This window comes from Saccostrea echinata, unplaced genomic scaffold, assembly GCF_033153115.1.
Source record: "Saccostrea echinata isolate AGI-Se365-2 ecotype Australia unplaced genomic scaffold, CSIRO_AGI_Sech_v1 ptg000001l, whole genome shotgun sequence".
NCBI lineage: Eukaryota > Metazoa > Mollusca > Bivalvia > Ostreida > Ostreidae > Saccostrea > Saccostrea echinata.
In genome coordinates this window covers 40,970,497-40,984,749 of record NW_026889750.1, presented here as the reverse complement: position 1 = coordinate 40,984,749, position 14,253 = coordinate 40,970,497, and the positions used below count along the sequence as shown (strand labels likewise).

Here is a 14,253-nt window from a genome sequence, read left to right as displayed (position 1 = left end):
AAATCTGATCTGTAATTTCTTTCAACATACATGTATATATATACATGTACTAATCAACACTCTAGAGTTTGGTTGTTAAAGGTATATCCAACCAATTATAACAAAATAAAGGTAAGGTCATTAATCTTGTGTCTACTCGATGTGTTGATATTTTTTGAACGAATGTAGACCATAGCTAATTTTGAATTGTTTTAGTCTTGTAAATTCACAGTCACGTGGTACTTCTTCCTCTTGAACATGCATTTTATTTCCTTGTTAACTTACAAAACATTTTGGAGCGAACAATCTTTTATCATTAAATCAAAGTACAGAGAGGAGTTCCATGGGTATAATATTTTTTTTTCTTAAAATATTTGCTGTAGTATTTTAAATACATATACTGCTACATCTTATATGCTCTCACATTTTGATTATTTACCTTTTTTATTTTCGCGGTACCCTCATTTAAATATCCAGTTATATTTTAGATGGTTGATTGGATAAACTTGAAAAGCAACAATGGCAGATCTCGCGAGCATCACAGGTATGGTAACTGCCGAGGACGTACCGATTGCGATAGAATATCGGAGTCGTCGGACTTTTTCTGGCGTCGTTTCAGCCTGCGTATGCTCTATTTGTCTTGTCATTATTATAGTGTTTTCCACGGTTCAGAGATTTGCTGGCCACAGTCCTGTAGTTTGGGGTTTAGAAGCCATCTTAACAACAATAGGTGGCATCTTCACCTATGCTCTATGGGTAATAATTCATAAACATGGCGAACAAAATATTCAAAAAAACACTGAAGATGTGACAATTCGAATGAAAATAATATTCCTGTGGCTTTTTGGAATCGTAAACATCCTCAATTCTGCCATTAACATGGCAATAAATTGTGATTGCATAGCAAAAGATGGAAAAGAGCAGTTCCCAGGAGATCAGGAAGTCAGTATTGCAACACATATTTTTGAGATAATATTCAATACAGGACAGCTTGGATTTATCAGCTCTTATTCCCCGTACAGACTGAAGTCGTCAACCTTTTTAAATTACGGGATATCAACTATTATTCTAACACATGTTATTCGATGGTTTAGAACACTTTTTGCATCACTCTTGAATAATAATTTGATTTCAATAAAAAATGAGTCTAATACTTTTCGAAATAATTGCTTCTGGACGTCGGAGTTGTCCAGCTTTCGAAAGGAAATAGAACCCTGGATTGAACCAACGTTAACAGAATATAGCCTACTGGCAGTTTCGTTAATGCTGCGAATGTGGATATCATCTGAGGAAAAAGCCAAAGAAACCTCTAATTTCTCCATTCATAACGAGAGAACGCCTCTGCTGAACCAAGCTTCTGTTCAAAGCTTAAATTCTTGTGTTTCAAAAGGAATATCAACCAACGAACACAGCCTTCAATTTGCATTGAAAAATTCCTCAGTCTATATATGTATACTGGTGGGTATCATGCTTTGTCTTCCAATACTGACCACCGTGATCATGGCTTCAGCAGTCCAGACATACACATATCATTACCAGCTTTCCACGGTCATTGTACAGTGTGTATTTAAGGTAGAACTATTTACAATCATTCTTCTGGCTTACTTTTTCTTTTATAAACAGTACGAGGAAGAGATGAATGCGGACAGGTTTAACAGCAGTCGCTTTATCCTAATTCTTTGTACTGCCGGTTCCATTGCATACAGCACTTTCGGATTAATTGCGGGATTTATGAATAAACATGCAGAATTTCATGCAGTTGCCTCGGCATTAGTCGTTCAAAAGCTGTTTGAGATAACCTGTATCTATCTTCAGACCGTTCTGATTCTTCAGTCGTCTTCATACAACACGGTTCGTCTGAAGACCTTCTCGAAAGGCATACCGGTATATAAAATATATTGTGTTCTGTTCATAATTAATATTACGATGTGGCTAGTTAATAGCTACATGGGGAAGGATAATTCCAGGATCATGTCCGTGGAGACCAGGTTCTACGGCACTTATTACTGGAGAGCTGTACATGACGTCGTTTTTCCTATTACCATTTTCTACAGATTCCACACTGCAATGGACATTTATCAGTTATACAGAAAGTACGAAACTTTGCACACTCTTCGTGATAAGGAAATCTAACATTACGCTTGTTTCCAGAAATTCGGCACATACCAGATTTCATAAGATATTACATCAGCATTATCAATTCATAATGTTTTTTGGTAAATATCTTCTGTGAGTTTTGTCGAATGTATATCTCAACAGCGTTTAATGAGTTATTTAAGTTTTTAAAATACATAGGAAATAACGCTATTCTCATTGGATGTTACATCTTTATGATGAACTTCCATGACGGGATGCATGCTAGGACTGCAATAAGTCTGTTACATGATACTAACATCCATACCTTGCTCAAAATTACTCTTCAGAGTTTTGCTCACTTTATGTTGACGTCTGAACAAAGTAGATTTTATTTGGAGGGAAAATTCCAGATGCTTTAATCTAAGACATATCCCATTAACCCCTTCCTCTCCCCCTCTCCTCGCGGAAACGCATTAAACTTTGGACAAGCTCTGCAGGTGCCCTTTTGTGAACAGTATGTCGGTCCTCTCGTCTAGATGTCCGTCCAATATCATTTGTCAAGAACATATTGTCTCTCCTCTTGTTTCATCCACAGAGTGCCTTTCGGTAAAGGGTGTGCAATTATCTTGAATCAATTTTGTAGATCATAGGTCAAAATGCATCTCTGTGAAAAATCCTTGTTTACAGCATATTTTCTCTTCCCTAGGCCTATTCTGTTCAAACTGTACCCATAAAGTTGGAAAATGGTGTTAAACCCTAATCGGTAGCATTTTTTCTCTTGCCTTAACCCATTCTGGCTCATTCTTCATCCATGAAGTGCTCGTGAGTAGAGGGCAGTGACCTTGAACCAATTTGTACATCAAAGATCAAAGACATATCTGTGTAAATTCCTTCTCCGGATCATATCCACCCCCCTTGATTCTATCTGGCTCAGCGTACCCCTGGGTAAAGGAATCAAGTTTCTGAGTCAAGGTCCAGATGATGTTAAATCTGTCCGAAATCCTTGTCCTCTTCCTTTATCTTAAAAAAATAATTATGGTTATATTAAAGACCAATTGACATATTATCTAAATTTAAAGCAGTGATTTAGGCAATATGCATGGGATCCTCGCATCTCAAACGAACATATTGTTTGATACCAAGTAAAGATTTTTTGTAAAGCTATCAGAATACAAGATTTAAACTGTTTTGCCCTATTTTATAAATTTTGCGTTAATCTATTGGATGAAAATTTAAAAAAAATCGTTTTCATCTTTTTAGGTCACCTGAGTCACTCCGATGACCTACTGCTGTCTATTTTTGTCCGATGACGTGCGACAGTTGTAAACTTTTAAGGTTTTGCCAAAGGTCAAGATGTCCAAAAATTTGTTTTTACAATAGCTCCAAAACTATGTGATGTATAAGGTTAAAACTTTCACAGTTTATAAATATATCATTGATTAACAGATAGAAAGTATCGCTTGAAAACAAATATTTTAAAAAAGAATATTTTTTGAGAAAAAAATGCACCTGCTTAATTCTGCACTTTTAGTGAAAACCATCATTGCAGAAATAATATATGTTTATCAATGAAGGGCAAGTTGGACGTGAATTTTCTCTGTAAGGCTGTTATTGAAAGCATGACATGTATAAAGACAAGACCCCTATAAAATCCGCCCTTTGCAATGTACTTTCGGTTTCATATCTTAACATTTGGTCAAAATAAACAGGGAAAACAACTTTCCAGAGGCTATCGAAGTCTAACTTGCCCTTCATTGATAAACATATATTGTTTCTGCAATGATGGCTTTCACTAAAAGTACGGAATTAATTAGGTGTATTTTTTTTTAAATATATGCATTTTTTTAAAGAATTTTTCTCGATAAATATTTTTGTTAAGTATTTGTTATCGAGTGATACTTTCTATCTGTTAATCAATGATATATTTATAAACTGTAAAAGTTTTAATTTTATAAACCACATAGTTTTGGAACTATTGTAAAAATAATTTTCTGGACATCTTGACCTTTGGCAAAACCTTAAACATTTTCATCCTCTTCTTTAGAAACAGTGAACCAATTTCAACCCATTTGGCATAAAGTATCTATTGGTGAATGGGGCACAGAAAGTGTGAAATTCTTGGCCCCTGTCCCCCTGGAGCCTGAGTAGTGAGGAAAATAATGTAATCTTTAAAAATCTTCTTTACTCCTGGACATCAAGCAGTCCAACTATAGGCATGATTTTAATAATCACTGAGCCATATACTAAAATTGTGAAATTCATGGCCCCAGGGTCAGGAGGTACTGGTGCTAGTTCGGGGATCTGTTGAATAATAGTGAAAATGCAGTATTCCTTTAAAAAAAATTCTCCTCTGCTCCTGGGTATTCAGAAATTAAATGCATAGTTAAGATGAGCAAGGGTGTCTCTTCCAAAATTGTCAATTTCATGGCCCCTGGGTCAGGGTTTATGGTGTTAGGGCGGGGCTCCGTTAGTCATTTAATCATATAGTGAAAATGCATTAATTCTTTAAAAATCTTCTTTAAATTTGCTCCTTGTTATTACATGCAAGCCGATGAACCGAGTGCACAGTTATAATGAGAAAGGGTGCCTCTTCCAAAATTGTGAAATGTGTGGCCCAGGGGTCAGGGATTAAGAGGGGTGTAGGGGCTCTATTGATTAAATAGTGAAAATGAATTAATGCTTTGAAAGTCTTCGCTGTTATAATGAGCAAGGGTGCCTCTTCCAAAATTGTGAATTTCATAGCCCTTGGGTCAGTGGTTTGTAAGGGAGGGGCTATTTTAATTATATAGTGAAAAGGCATTAACTATTTGAAAGTCTTCCTCTATTCCTGGGAATTTAACAAACAAACTAAAAGTTATTAAAAGCAAATGTGCCTCTTCCAAAACTGTGCATTCCCTGGCCCATGGGTCAAATTTTCTGATGCTAAGGTTGGACTCTATTTATTATAAAGTAAAATGCATCAATTCTTTGAAAGTCTTCTTCTTTGTCCCTGGGTAACCAGCATATAAACCAAGTGAATAATTATGATGAGCAAGGATGCCTCTTTCAAAATAAGAAATGTGTGGCCCCAGGGTCAGGGTTCCTATGGGGTGGAGCTCTATTGATTATACAGTGAAAATGCATCATTTCTTTGATAATCTGCTTTTAGGTGTTAAGTAAACAAAGCATATAGTTATGAGCAAGGGTGCCTCTACCAAAATTGGGAATTTCATGTGCCCTGCATGGTTCAGGAAGTGTTAGGGTGGGGTTCTGTTGATATATAATTAAAAAAAACAATTGTTTGAAAATCGTCGACAATGTGCATAGTTATCATGAGCAAATGTGCCTTTTCCGGGCCTCTTTTTTTTATATATATTATTTTATACACCTGTGGTCCTTTACAGTGTTGTATCGTACTCAGGGACCGTAAAGGCCCTTGGGCTTTTTTCTTTTGTTTCTTGTTTTTTTTTTTTGGGGGGTGCTTTGTTTTTGTTTGTTTTTGTTTTTTTGTTTTTTGTTTTTGCTTAACCGATACGGTAATATCAATTTTACCCCATATATAAACTATTATTTTGCTTAAAGCAATATGAGCTGCATTTTGGAGAATTTTCTTTTGCTGTTAAAATGTGTTATCATGATAAATTTGTATGTAATTTAAACCTTTTTGATCAATTATACAGAAATAAAGTATCAAAATGTTTCAGAATAAAGGATTCTGCACAATCAAATATACAGTATTATAGAAGAAATCAGTATTGTACAGGACGACAATAACGTAATTTTGCTTTAATCAAAGCTTTTAAATGGTTCTTCCATTGTAAATATGAACAGCAGTAGTTTATAAACGTTCTTTTTTCTGTCATTGAAAGGGCAGCTCATATTGGATGAAGGGTTACGTCCTGTACTTACTGAAGACATTTTAGTAATGTCTGCTGTCCAGGTAAACAGGGACAATAAAAATAAAATACATTTCTGTTATAGCCAGCATAAGTTGTATATATATATATATATATATATATATATATATATATATATATATATATATATATATATATATATATATATATATAATATGTGTGTGTGTGTGTGTGTGTTCTTCTGTGTGCTTTTCTTCAGATGAAAACTGTACTCGTAACTTTCTTTATCCAATTTATCGAAAGCAAGAAATATGTTGCATTTATAGTCAATCGAAAAAGCGAGAGAGCGAATCTTTCAAATATCTATCTTCATGTTGACATGTATTCAATATAATTGTAAATGACATACTAGAAAGTACGGGAAAAACAATCTTGTCTTCACCTGTACATAAAGAGTTTTCCAACGTATTATTATACCCGCACTTTCTAAAGAAAGTTCGGGTATATTGTTGTTACTCATGTCTGTCCGTCCGTCCGTCTGTCTGTCACACCCTTCTTTCTCAAACTCCTCTTACATTTTACACAGTAGCTTAATCATCTTTTTGGAGATGGTTGGTGGTGTCCTGTAGATGTGCAGTAAGGTTTCGGAATTTTCATTTTCACCCTCGGGGTCAAATGGGGGTCGAAAAATGACGTTTTTTATGGAAAGAGACCCTGGTTCCCTGACCTCCTCCTACATTTTACACAACAACCTAATTATCTTTTGGATTGATTTTGATTGATTATTATTGTTTAACGCCGAGTCGGCAATATTTCAGCCATATTTCGGCGATCAAATTAATTGTATATTCTAATTTATGAATTTTGTCACAAATTTAAGAAAAGTGAGGTCAAGTCAAAGGAAAGGTCAAGGTAAAAAAATATTAAAGCAGTTGAATAGCTCTCATTAGTATGTATCGGCATAGGAAATTTGATTTAAATATCTTGAATGATTTCATTAAAACTGAGCATAACACTAATTTAAGAAAAGTGAGGTCAAGGTCAAAGGAAAGGTCAAGGTAAAAAAAATGTTGATTCAGTTGAATAGCATACATCAGTATGTATCAAGGTAAGAAGTTTAATTACACTATCTTGAATGGTATCTTTTAAACTGAGCTAAACACTAAATTAAGAAAAGTGAAGTCAAGGTCAAAGGAAAGGTCAAGGTCAAAAATGTTGATGCAGTTACATAGCTCTCATCAATATCTATCAGCATATGAAGTTTGATAAAAATACCTTCCATAGTTTGTTTGAAACTGAGCTTTGAACAGAGCTAAACGCAAAGCGTGACGGAAAGACATACGGAAGGACGGAAGACGGACATGACAAACACTATATGCACCGGCCATATTCATGGCGGGGAATAAAAACAAGGTAAAAAATTTTGTTTGCATGAACCCTTTCTCCATACCACCTCCCCATGTTCCAAGACTTAAATTTTAATGTCAAAAGGTTCTTAAGTTATGGTTTGGAGGTGTTTTTCTCAATTTGACCTTGAATGAAGAAAGGAGTCAAGGTCAAAATTTTAGTGCAGTGTATCTTTTGTAAATGTCTTTTTTCTATGTTACAAATTTGAAATCCTAATGTGAAAGGGTTCTCAGGTTATAGCCTGGACTATATTTTTATGTAAAGATTGACCTTGACCTTATCGAAAGGTGAAGGTAAAAAAAGTTTGGTGGCCTCAACCCCAATTCCATACCACCTGTGCATGTTTCAAGTTTAAAGCCTTTAAATGTCAAAGGGTTGTCAAGTTAAGGTTAGGACAAAATTTGATTGAAGAAGAAATTTTTTAAACTGACAAAAATAATATGTAGACAAGTATAGTCTACTTGTTGCATCAAACCTGTAGGAGTAGTTTTGAAGCAAATCAAGCCTATAATGAATTGACACTTACAGCAAGGCGATTTTCATTCCCCGTGACTTTAAAATATATTGTAAACTTAATGGATATATAACAAAGCAAAATCGTCTGTCCCAGGCACTTTGTTATAAGCGTGTAACGGTGTTTTACTGTACATTCCCATGTTTACAAAACTTTGATCCCCTATTGTGGCCGCACCCTACCCCTGAAGGTCATGATTTGGACAAAGTTGAATCTACACTAAGTAATGAAGTTTCACATAATTTTAAACTTTTCTGGCCCAGTGATTCTTCATCATCAGATTTTTGAAATAACATTAATTTTTCACTCATTCTTATCTCATTAAAGGAAGGTTTGGCCCTTCAATTGTTTTACATAAGAAAGAATATTTTGCATGAGAAATAAAACTCTTTGTATTTCTAAATATTCCATCACACCTCTAGTGTGTTTCTTCTTATTTTAACTAAGATAATGATGATTTAATCCTGACTGTTCAATTTTTTACTATGCTATGATAATTATACCCAGAGGGGTATGTTTACCTGTCTTCAACAAGTCAGGTGATTGTTCACAGTGAGTACTTTACAAGCATAATTGATCAAGTTCATTTTTGCCTGCTGAAATTACTGATCATGAGCAAATTAATAGGAGTTCCAAGTGAAATTTGTAACAAACCATGCTAAAAGACTTCTGGCTGTGTCCTTTCGTAATTATAGATATAGATCAAATACAAGATAGTGAGTAAACTTATTTTTTTCTGGGAGGGATATCATTCTTGCTGCAGTATGAATTAATGTAAAATCCTAAAAAGTCATCAATTAAAAAAAAATTGTCTTATAATTCCGCTTTAATTTTGACTCAAGTAGATGTTAGAGAGAGAGAGAGAGAGATTACTCCAGATATATAGCCCCATGCAAAATATATATATCTGTGATAGCAAATTCTCAGGAGACAATTTTTGAAAAGCAATTTTCCTTCATGCATTAATTGTTTTCAGAAAACTCAAAGCTGAAAATTTAAAGAGGGTGTTGCAGTTCTTTTGTTATTTTCCTTAAAGTTGTAGCAGTTTAAAAGAAAAATTTTAAGTAACAGAAAACGGTCTTAAATTTTTTCAGATACAACGGTATATACAGCAAAGTGTAGAACAATATTTAGAAACTGCATATCGACTACCAATTTGCCATTCAATGAAGTGTAAATTAGTCACATAGCAAAATAAGTCATGTTTTCTGTTTTTCAAGTAGGGAATCCCCATTGTTCTGAAAAATTGCCTCCTTGAAACAGAATGAATTTGATATACGCAGAAAGAGACAGGATTTTTCTTCAAAACTGCCATTTCCGATTTTTGTTTCAAAGAGGCATATTTTTGAAAATCACAGAAATCGAATAAAAATTAATATCCATCAAAAATTCAAAATGTGCACATAAAATAGCACCTGATACTTCAATGTCGGAGCTGGTCTAGTGGTAAAGGGATGTGGACTCTATAAAAGATTCTTTTACCTGAGAATGGGTTCGAATCTTGGAATGGCTGGTATATATATATATATATATATATATATATATATATATATATATATATATATATATATATATATATATATATATACATTTTTTTCTTATATAATGTGACATCTCTCTTGAGAGAGGGAGAGAATGTCAGAAAGTTAATGGGTAATATTTTAAATGCATGCAGAATTTTTCCCTTGATATTGTGATCTAAAACTAATAAGACATTTCAATGTTATAATTTAGTGGCGATGTCTTAAGAGGGCTTGGTGGTCGTAGTCATTTTTAGACTATATTGATCTCCTTTAGAAGAAGAGCTCCATATAAAGATATACAAAAATGATCAAATTTTAAAACTAAAATGTATGAATTTTTTCTTTGCCAAATGATAGTTGACAGCTTAAGATATCATATCTAAAAATATAAGTTATATCTGATGGTTAATTTGTTGACCCCCCAGCCTCCTTAAAAAATAAAATACTATCATTTTAAATAACTTAATTTTTTCATAAGCATTTCGTTTCATTATTGTTCTGTAAATTAGTGGCTCAGATTTGACTTGAAACAACAAAATTGAAATGACTAAATGGAATTTCTTGGATATTGCATCAACAGCATGATTATTGGACACATTTTTATATATTGAAAAATATTAACGCACGCTGTCTACAGTACATCTTTCAAAATGATGTGCGAGGTACACTTGCCACTAATTGTGCTTTTTATCGTTCTAAATGGGAACAATATACAATCGTTCAAACTTTTCTCGTGCAATATGGCGACATTGACCATAGACCATAGAAGTGAAAAAAGTTTACTTACAGGTCGCCAGTCTATCTTAGGAAAAAAAAACCATGCATGAAATAAACGTAAAAGGTGAAATGTTTTAACAAGCTGGGCATACCCGTCGTATAAAGTCATCTACGTAGCTTTATCAATATTTAGAGATAACTCTTCATGCGTCGTGGGCATTTAAATGTCCTTTTCGATTTAGGGAATAATCACGAGTTTCTGCAACATCCTCTTTATACCCATGTCAACATAGTGCAACATTTATCTATATTGATAAAAATGTACATTAAAAAAAAAGTATGAGTAAATACTTAAATCAAAGTGTTTTGAATAGCAAAACCAAGCTATACCAGTATAGCTAATTCGGCTACAGAGCTTAATCAATTTTAAGAGATTGTGCAAGACCTGTTTTCATTCTTAAAATATTTACATCACCATTCCTGATTCAAGGGAGAGCTAGGCATGCATGACCAAAAAAGTCCATGATCTATTGATTTAATAAAGACACATGTATGTTGTGAGATTAGATCAGTAAATAATGATGACAAGTGGGAAACGGCCAGGTTAATATTCACAAATTTTAGGAGTTTTCAACATTTAAGACCATGCAGACATAACTCCTTCCCCTTTTCCCCCTTCCCAGCCATTATACAAATTATTTATTGTTTTGGTATAAAATAAATTGTGAATAATATAAAAATGTACATGTACACAAAGTATAATGGCGGGTCTCTGAACGATTTTCATTTTCTAATTCTAGGAGGGTGGACTGGCCCTAGGGGGGCCTGAATAAAATGTCAAGCAGATTATCACTAACACAATTTTGATGCAGGTCATATTGTGATCATTTCCAGTTTCAGGGTGAGGATGACTTCAAGGGTCATAACCTTTATACCATTTAATGCATAATGACTCGAGGGACAATATTATATATGGTTAAGGGGAGAGTTTTAAACCATTTTCAAGATACAATGTGTATGATCATTTGAAGTTTTAGGGGTTTGGAATGACCTCTGGGGAGTCATGTCCCCATATATCTTATTTAGCGTGTTATAATACAAAGATGACTTAGGGGCTTTTGCTCTAATGAAAGCTATTTTATTGTTTCCGGTTCCAAAGAACGAGTGGAATGACCCCAGGGACTTGCCTCATTGTATAATTTGTGTAATTGTGGCATTCCAATGATCTTTGACCCTTTTCCACCTATAGGCCCCTAACCATTTTCATTTCCGATTATTTTACCCCGTTCTAGTCACCCGTGTGGCGCAGTGGTTAGAACGTCTGCTCTAGAGTCGTGGAGTAAGGAGTTGATCCTTAAGTCGCGGGTTCGAATCCACTGCGGGAGGTGGAGACCAGTTCTTCGGATTAGACTGTATAAACCGAGGTCCCGTGTTGCATTAGTTGTTGGCACAAAAAAGATCCCTCACTGCTCAATGGCCCTAAGTGTCGACCATAGATTAAAATTTGCAGCCCTCCACCGGCAAGTGGTGGCGTCTCCATATGAGTGAAAAATTCTCGAGAAGGACGTTAAACAACAAACAAACCCCGTTCTATACTAAACGTTTAAAATAATATATTCATAATGTACTTACCGCCTGTTATAGGTACTGTTAACTTTATAGAATAATAAATCCATTTAAAACACACACTAAATATTAATAATCCCAGTGGTAATAATGATGTACATACACCATGTGCAAAACAATAATGATAACGGTAAAAGTAGTGCTCGAAATGTGACGTAATCCCATGCATGAGTCTAGAAATTTTCCAAAAAGATGTACATTTGTAAAATTTATATTATAGTTACATACATTTTTTTTTTCATAAGTTTGTGTTATCTATTCTAAATATGACAGGAAAACGGATGAATCGTGGGTGGGGGTTGATTTTTGACAAAGTTGATTGGGTCAAGATTTGGAAAGGGGTTCTCCCGAGTCCTACCCAAATACTGATAAAAATTTGCACAAGTTGTCATTTTGGCATCTATTTTATTTTTAAGTGCATTAAAAAAGCTATGCACTAAAATAATAATTTTTGTTGTTTTGACAATAAATTCAAGAAGTTCCAATTATGGGTAGAAAATTAACCACCACCCCTTTTTTTACACAAATCTTTCAAAAATTCTCTCTTTATCAGAATTTACATTATTAGATCATATCAGACTGGTAATGAAATATTTACATGCGCGGATCTAGAGGGGGAGGGGGGTCCGGAACCAATATACGAAATCTATATACGAAAGCAACTAAAAGTGATCTTGGACCCCCCCCCCCCTTAGAAAACACGGACCCCTGTTGAGTTGGTATGAAAAGTTATACATATTAAGCTTAAAAAGTGAACGGCCAAACCTCCTCCCCCCCCCCCCCCCACCACCACGAAATAGGTTTTCACATTTGGGTGAGGAGTTTAAGTGTTGTTTTTTTTTTTTTTTTTTTGCTTGTCAAGAAATTTCTGGGTTGGATCCCCCTGGAAAAAATTCCTGGATCCGCACCTGATTTACATAAGAGGCCCATATGGGCTGCATGTTCACCTGAGCATTTTATGCTTGATTTAAATGTGTGCTTCTTCCCTGGTTACCAGAATTTGAAGGAGAGCAGTCAGAGCACATTTCAGGGACGTAGCAACGTTTTTGTAAGGGGGGGGGGGGGGCAGCCAGAGAAAAAAATTTCAACTTACCTGAAAAAACTTGACAAGCCAAAAAAAATTTTTTTTTCAGAACTCAAAAATCCTATTTCGTGGGGTGGGGTGGGGGTGGGTTCCAACTTCTTTCAGTACCCCAATTTTATATATACACTACTACATTACCTTTATTTGACTATAATGCAACAAAAAGTGGGGGGTGGGTGGGGGCAACCACCCTTTCATGAACATTTTCAATAGTAAAAAGTTATGTTTCGAAAAAAAAGTGGGGGGGGGGCCTCTGCCCTCCCCCATGATGCTACGTGCCTGCATTTAGAGTCAAACACATTAGTGCGGGTATTACTGTCTTATGACAGCATCTAGTTTTAAATATTTCCTTTTCAAATGCAATTTTTGGTTTAAGATTTGTTAAAAACATTCTTCTTCATTAAAATATCACTATTGCATAGTCATATGCGTGTTATTGTTTCGTCTGTCTATGGCATATATTGGACTAAAGATAGTCTCGTTCAACCAGACACTCGGCTGTCTCCGTAAATCTCCGACCAACCAGAGAGTCTGGTAAAGAATCACGTAAGCGTTTGTAACCGTCAGAGGGCGCTATCTTGTTTTCATTTTGATGACCCCTTTTGAAAACGAATGTTATATATGTTTGTTCTGTTGGATTTTGACTTTATATTAATAAACTGATCTTTAATTTGGGATATCAAACGAGTAATAACAATATCAATCGAAGAAATATGTATTACGCAGGTAGGCTACACTACTTTCACTTTTACTTCGTAAAAGAATTTTTGCAAGACATTATAAAACACACTTACCTATAACCGGTGAGCAATACCGTAAACAATTCCACTCTAATTATTTTAACTTCTAGACATGTAACTTTTAAATCTTTAAGTTGTTTTTCTGCCGATTTATCATGTATTTATTTCAAATTGTGGAGGTGTGTTCTTTTCAGCCAATCAAAAACTTTACCAGAATTTCGGTAAGCCTCGTTTTGGCGTTACAAACGCTATCACGTATCTTTACCAGACTCTCTGGCTGGTCGGAGATTTACGGAGACAGCCGAGTGCCTGGTTGAACGAGACTAGACTAAAGAAAGATTTTGATGAGAAATGGAAAGTACAAAATATAACATTTTTATGTCATAAATGTGGTAAACATGTACGCTTGTAAAATGATTGCTGCAATGAAAGTGGACATAAATTCTAGCCTCGTATGGACAGGGTCAAAGCACATGACTTCAATAATTGGGAAATCCTTGGTGTGTGTGTTTTTTTTAATCAAGATGAAACGTTAACTGCTAATAATAGAAATGCACTGGTTAATTGTCAGCGCTCATCAATCAACTTTTCTTAGGTTATACATGGTTTACTTCAAGGTAAAACTTTCAACTGGTTTAAAAGATATCTTACCAGACCAGTATGTCATACTGCAGGTGAAATTTCGTTAGATAAGGGGATTTTATTTGGGCAAGGGGAAGGGGGTGGCAAATTTTTCCGAGTCAGGTTATTT

General features: G+C 34.8%; 1 protein-coding gene across 1 annotated transcript; it reads left to right on the top strand.

Moving 5' to 3' along the window:
- Positions 1-467: 467 nt before the first annotated feature.
- Positions 468-2,151, top strand: LOC133179463 (proton channel OtopLc-like). Its single transcript, XM_061314223.1, has one exon. It carries the CDS (start codon positions 499-501, stop codon positions 2,110-2,112), a length of 1,614 nt encoding a protein of 537 aa, XP_061170207.1. The 5' UTR covers positions 468-498; the 3' UTR covers positions 2,113-2,151.
- Positions 2,152-14,253: the final 12,102 nt, after the last annotated feature.

Excerpts from the sequence above, each read along its gene's own strand:
- LOC133179463 (XM_061314223.1), top strand. The coding sequence starts at position 499 with ATGGCAGATCTCGCGAGCATCACAGGTATGGTAACTGCCGAGGACGTA.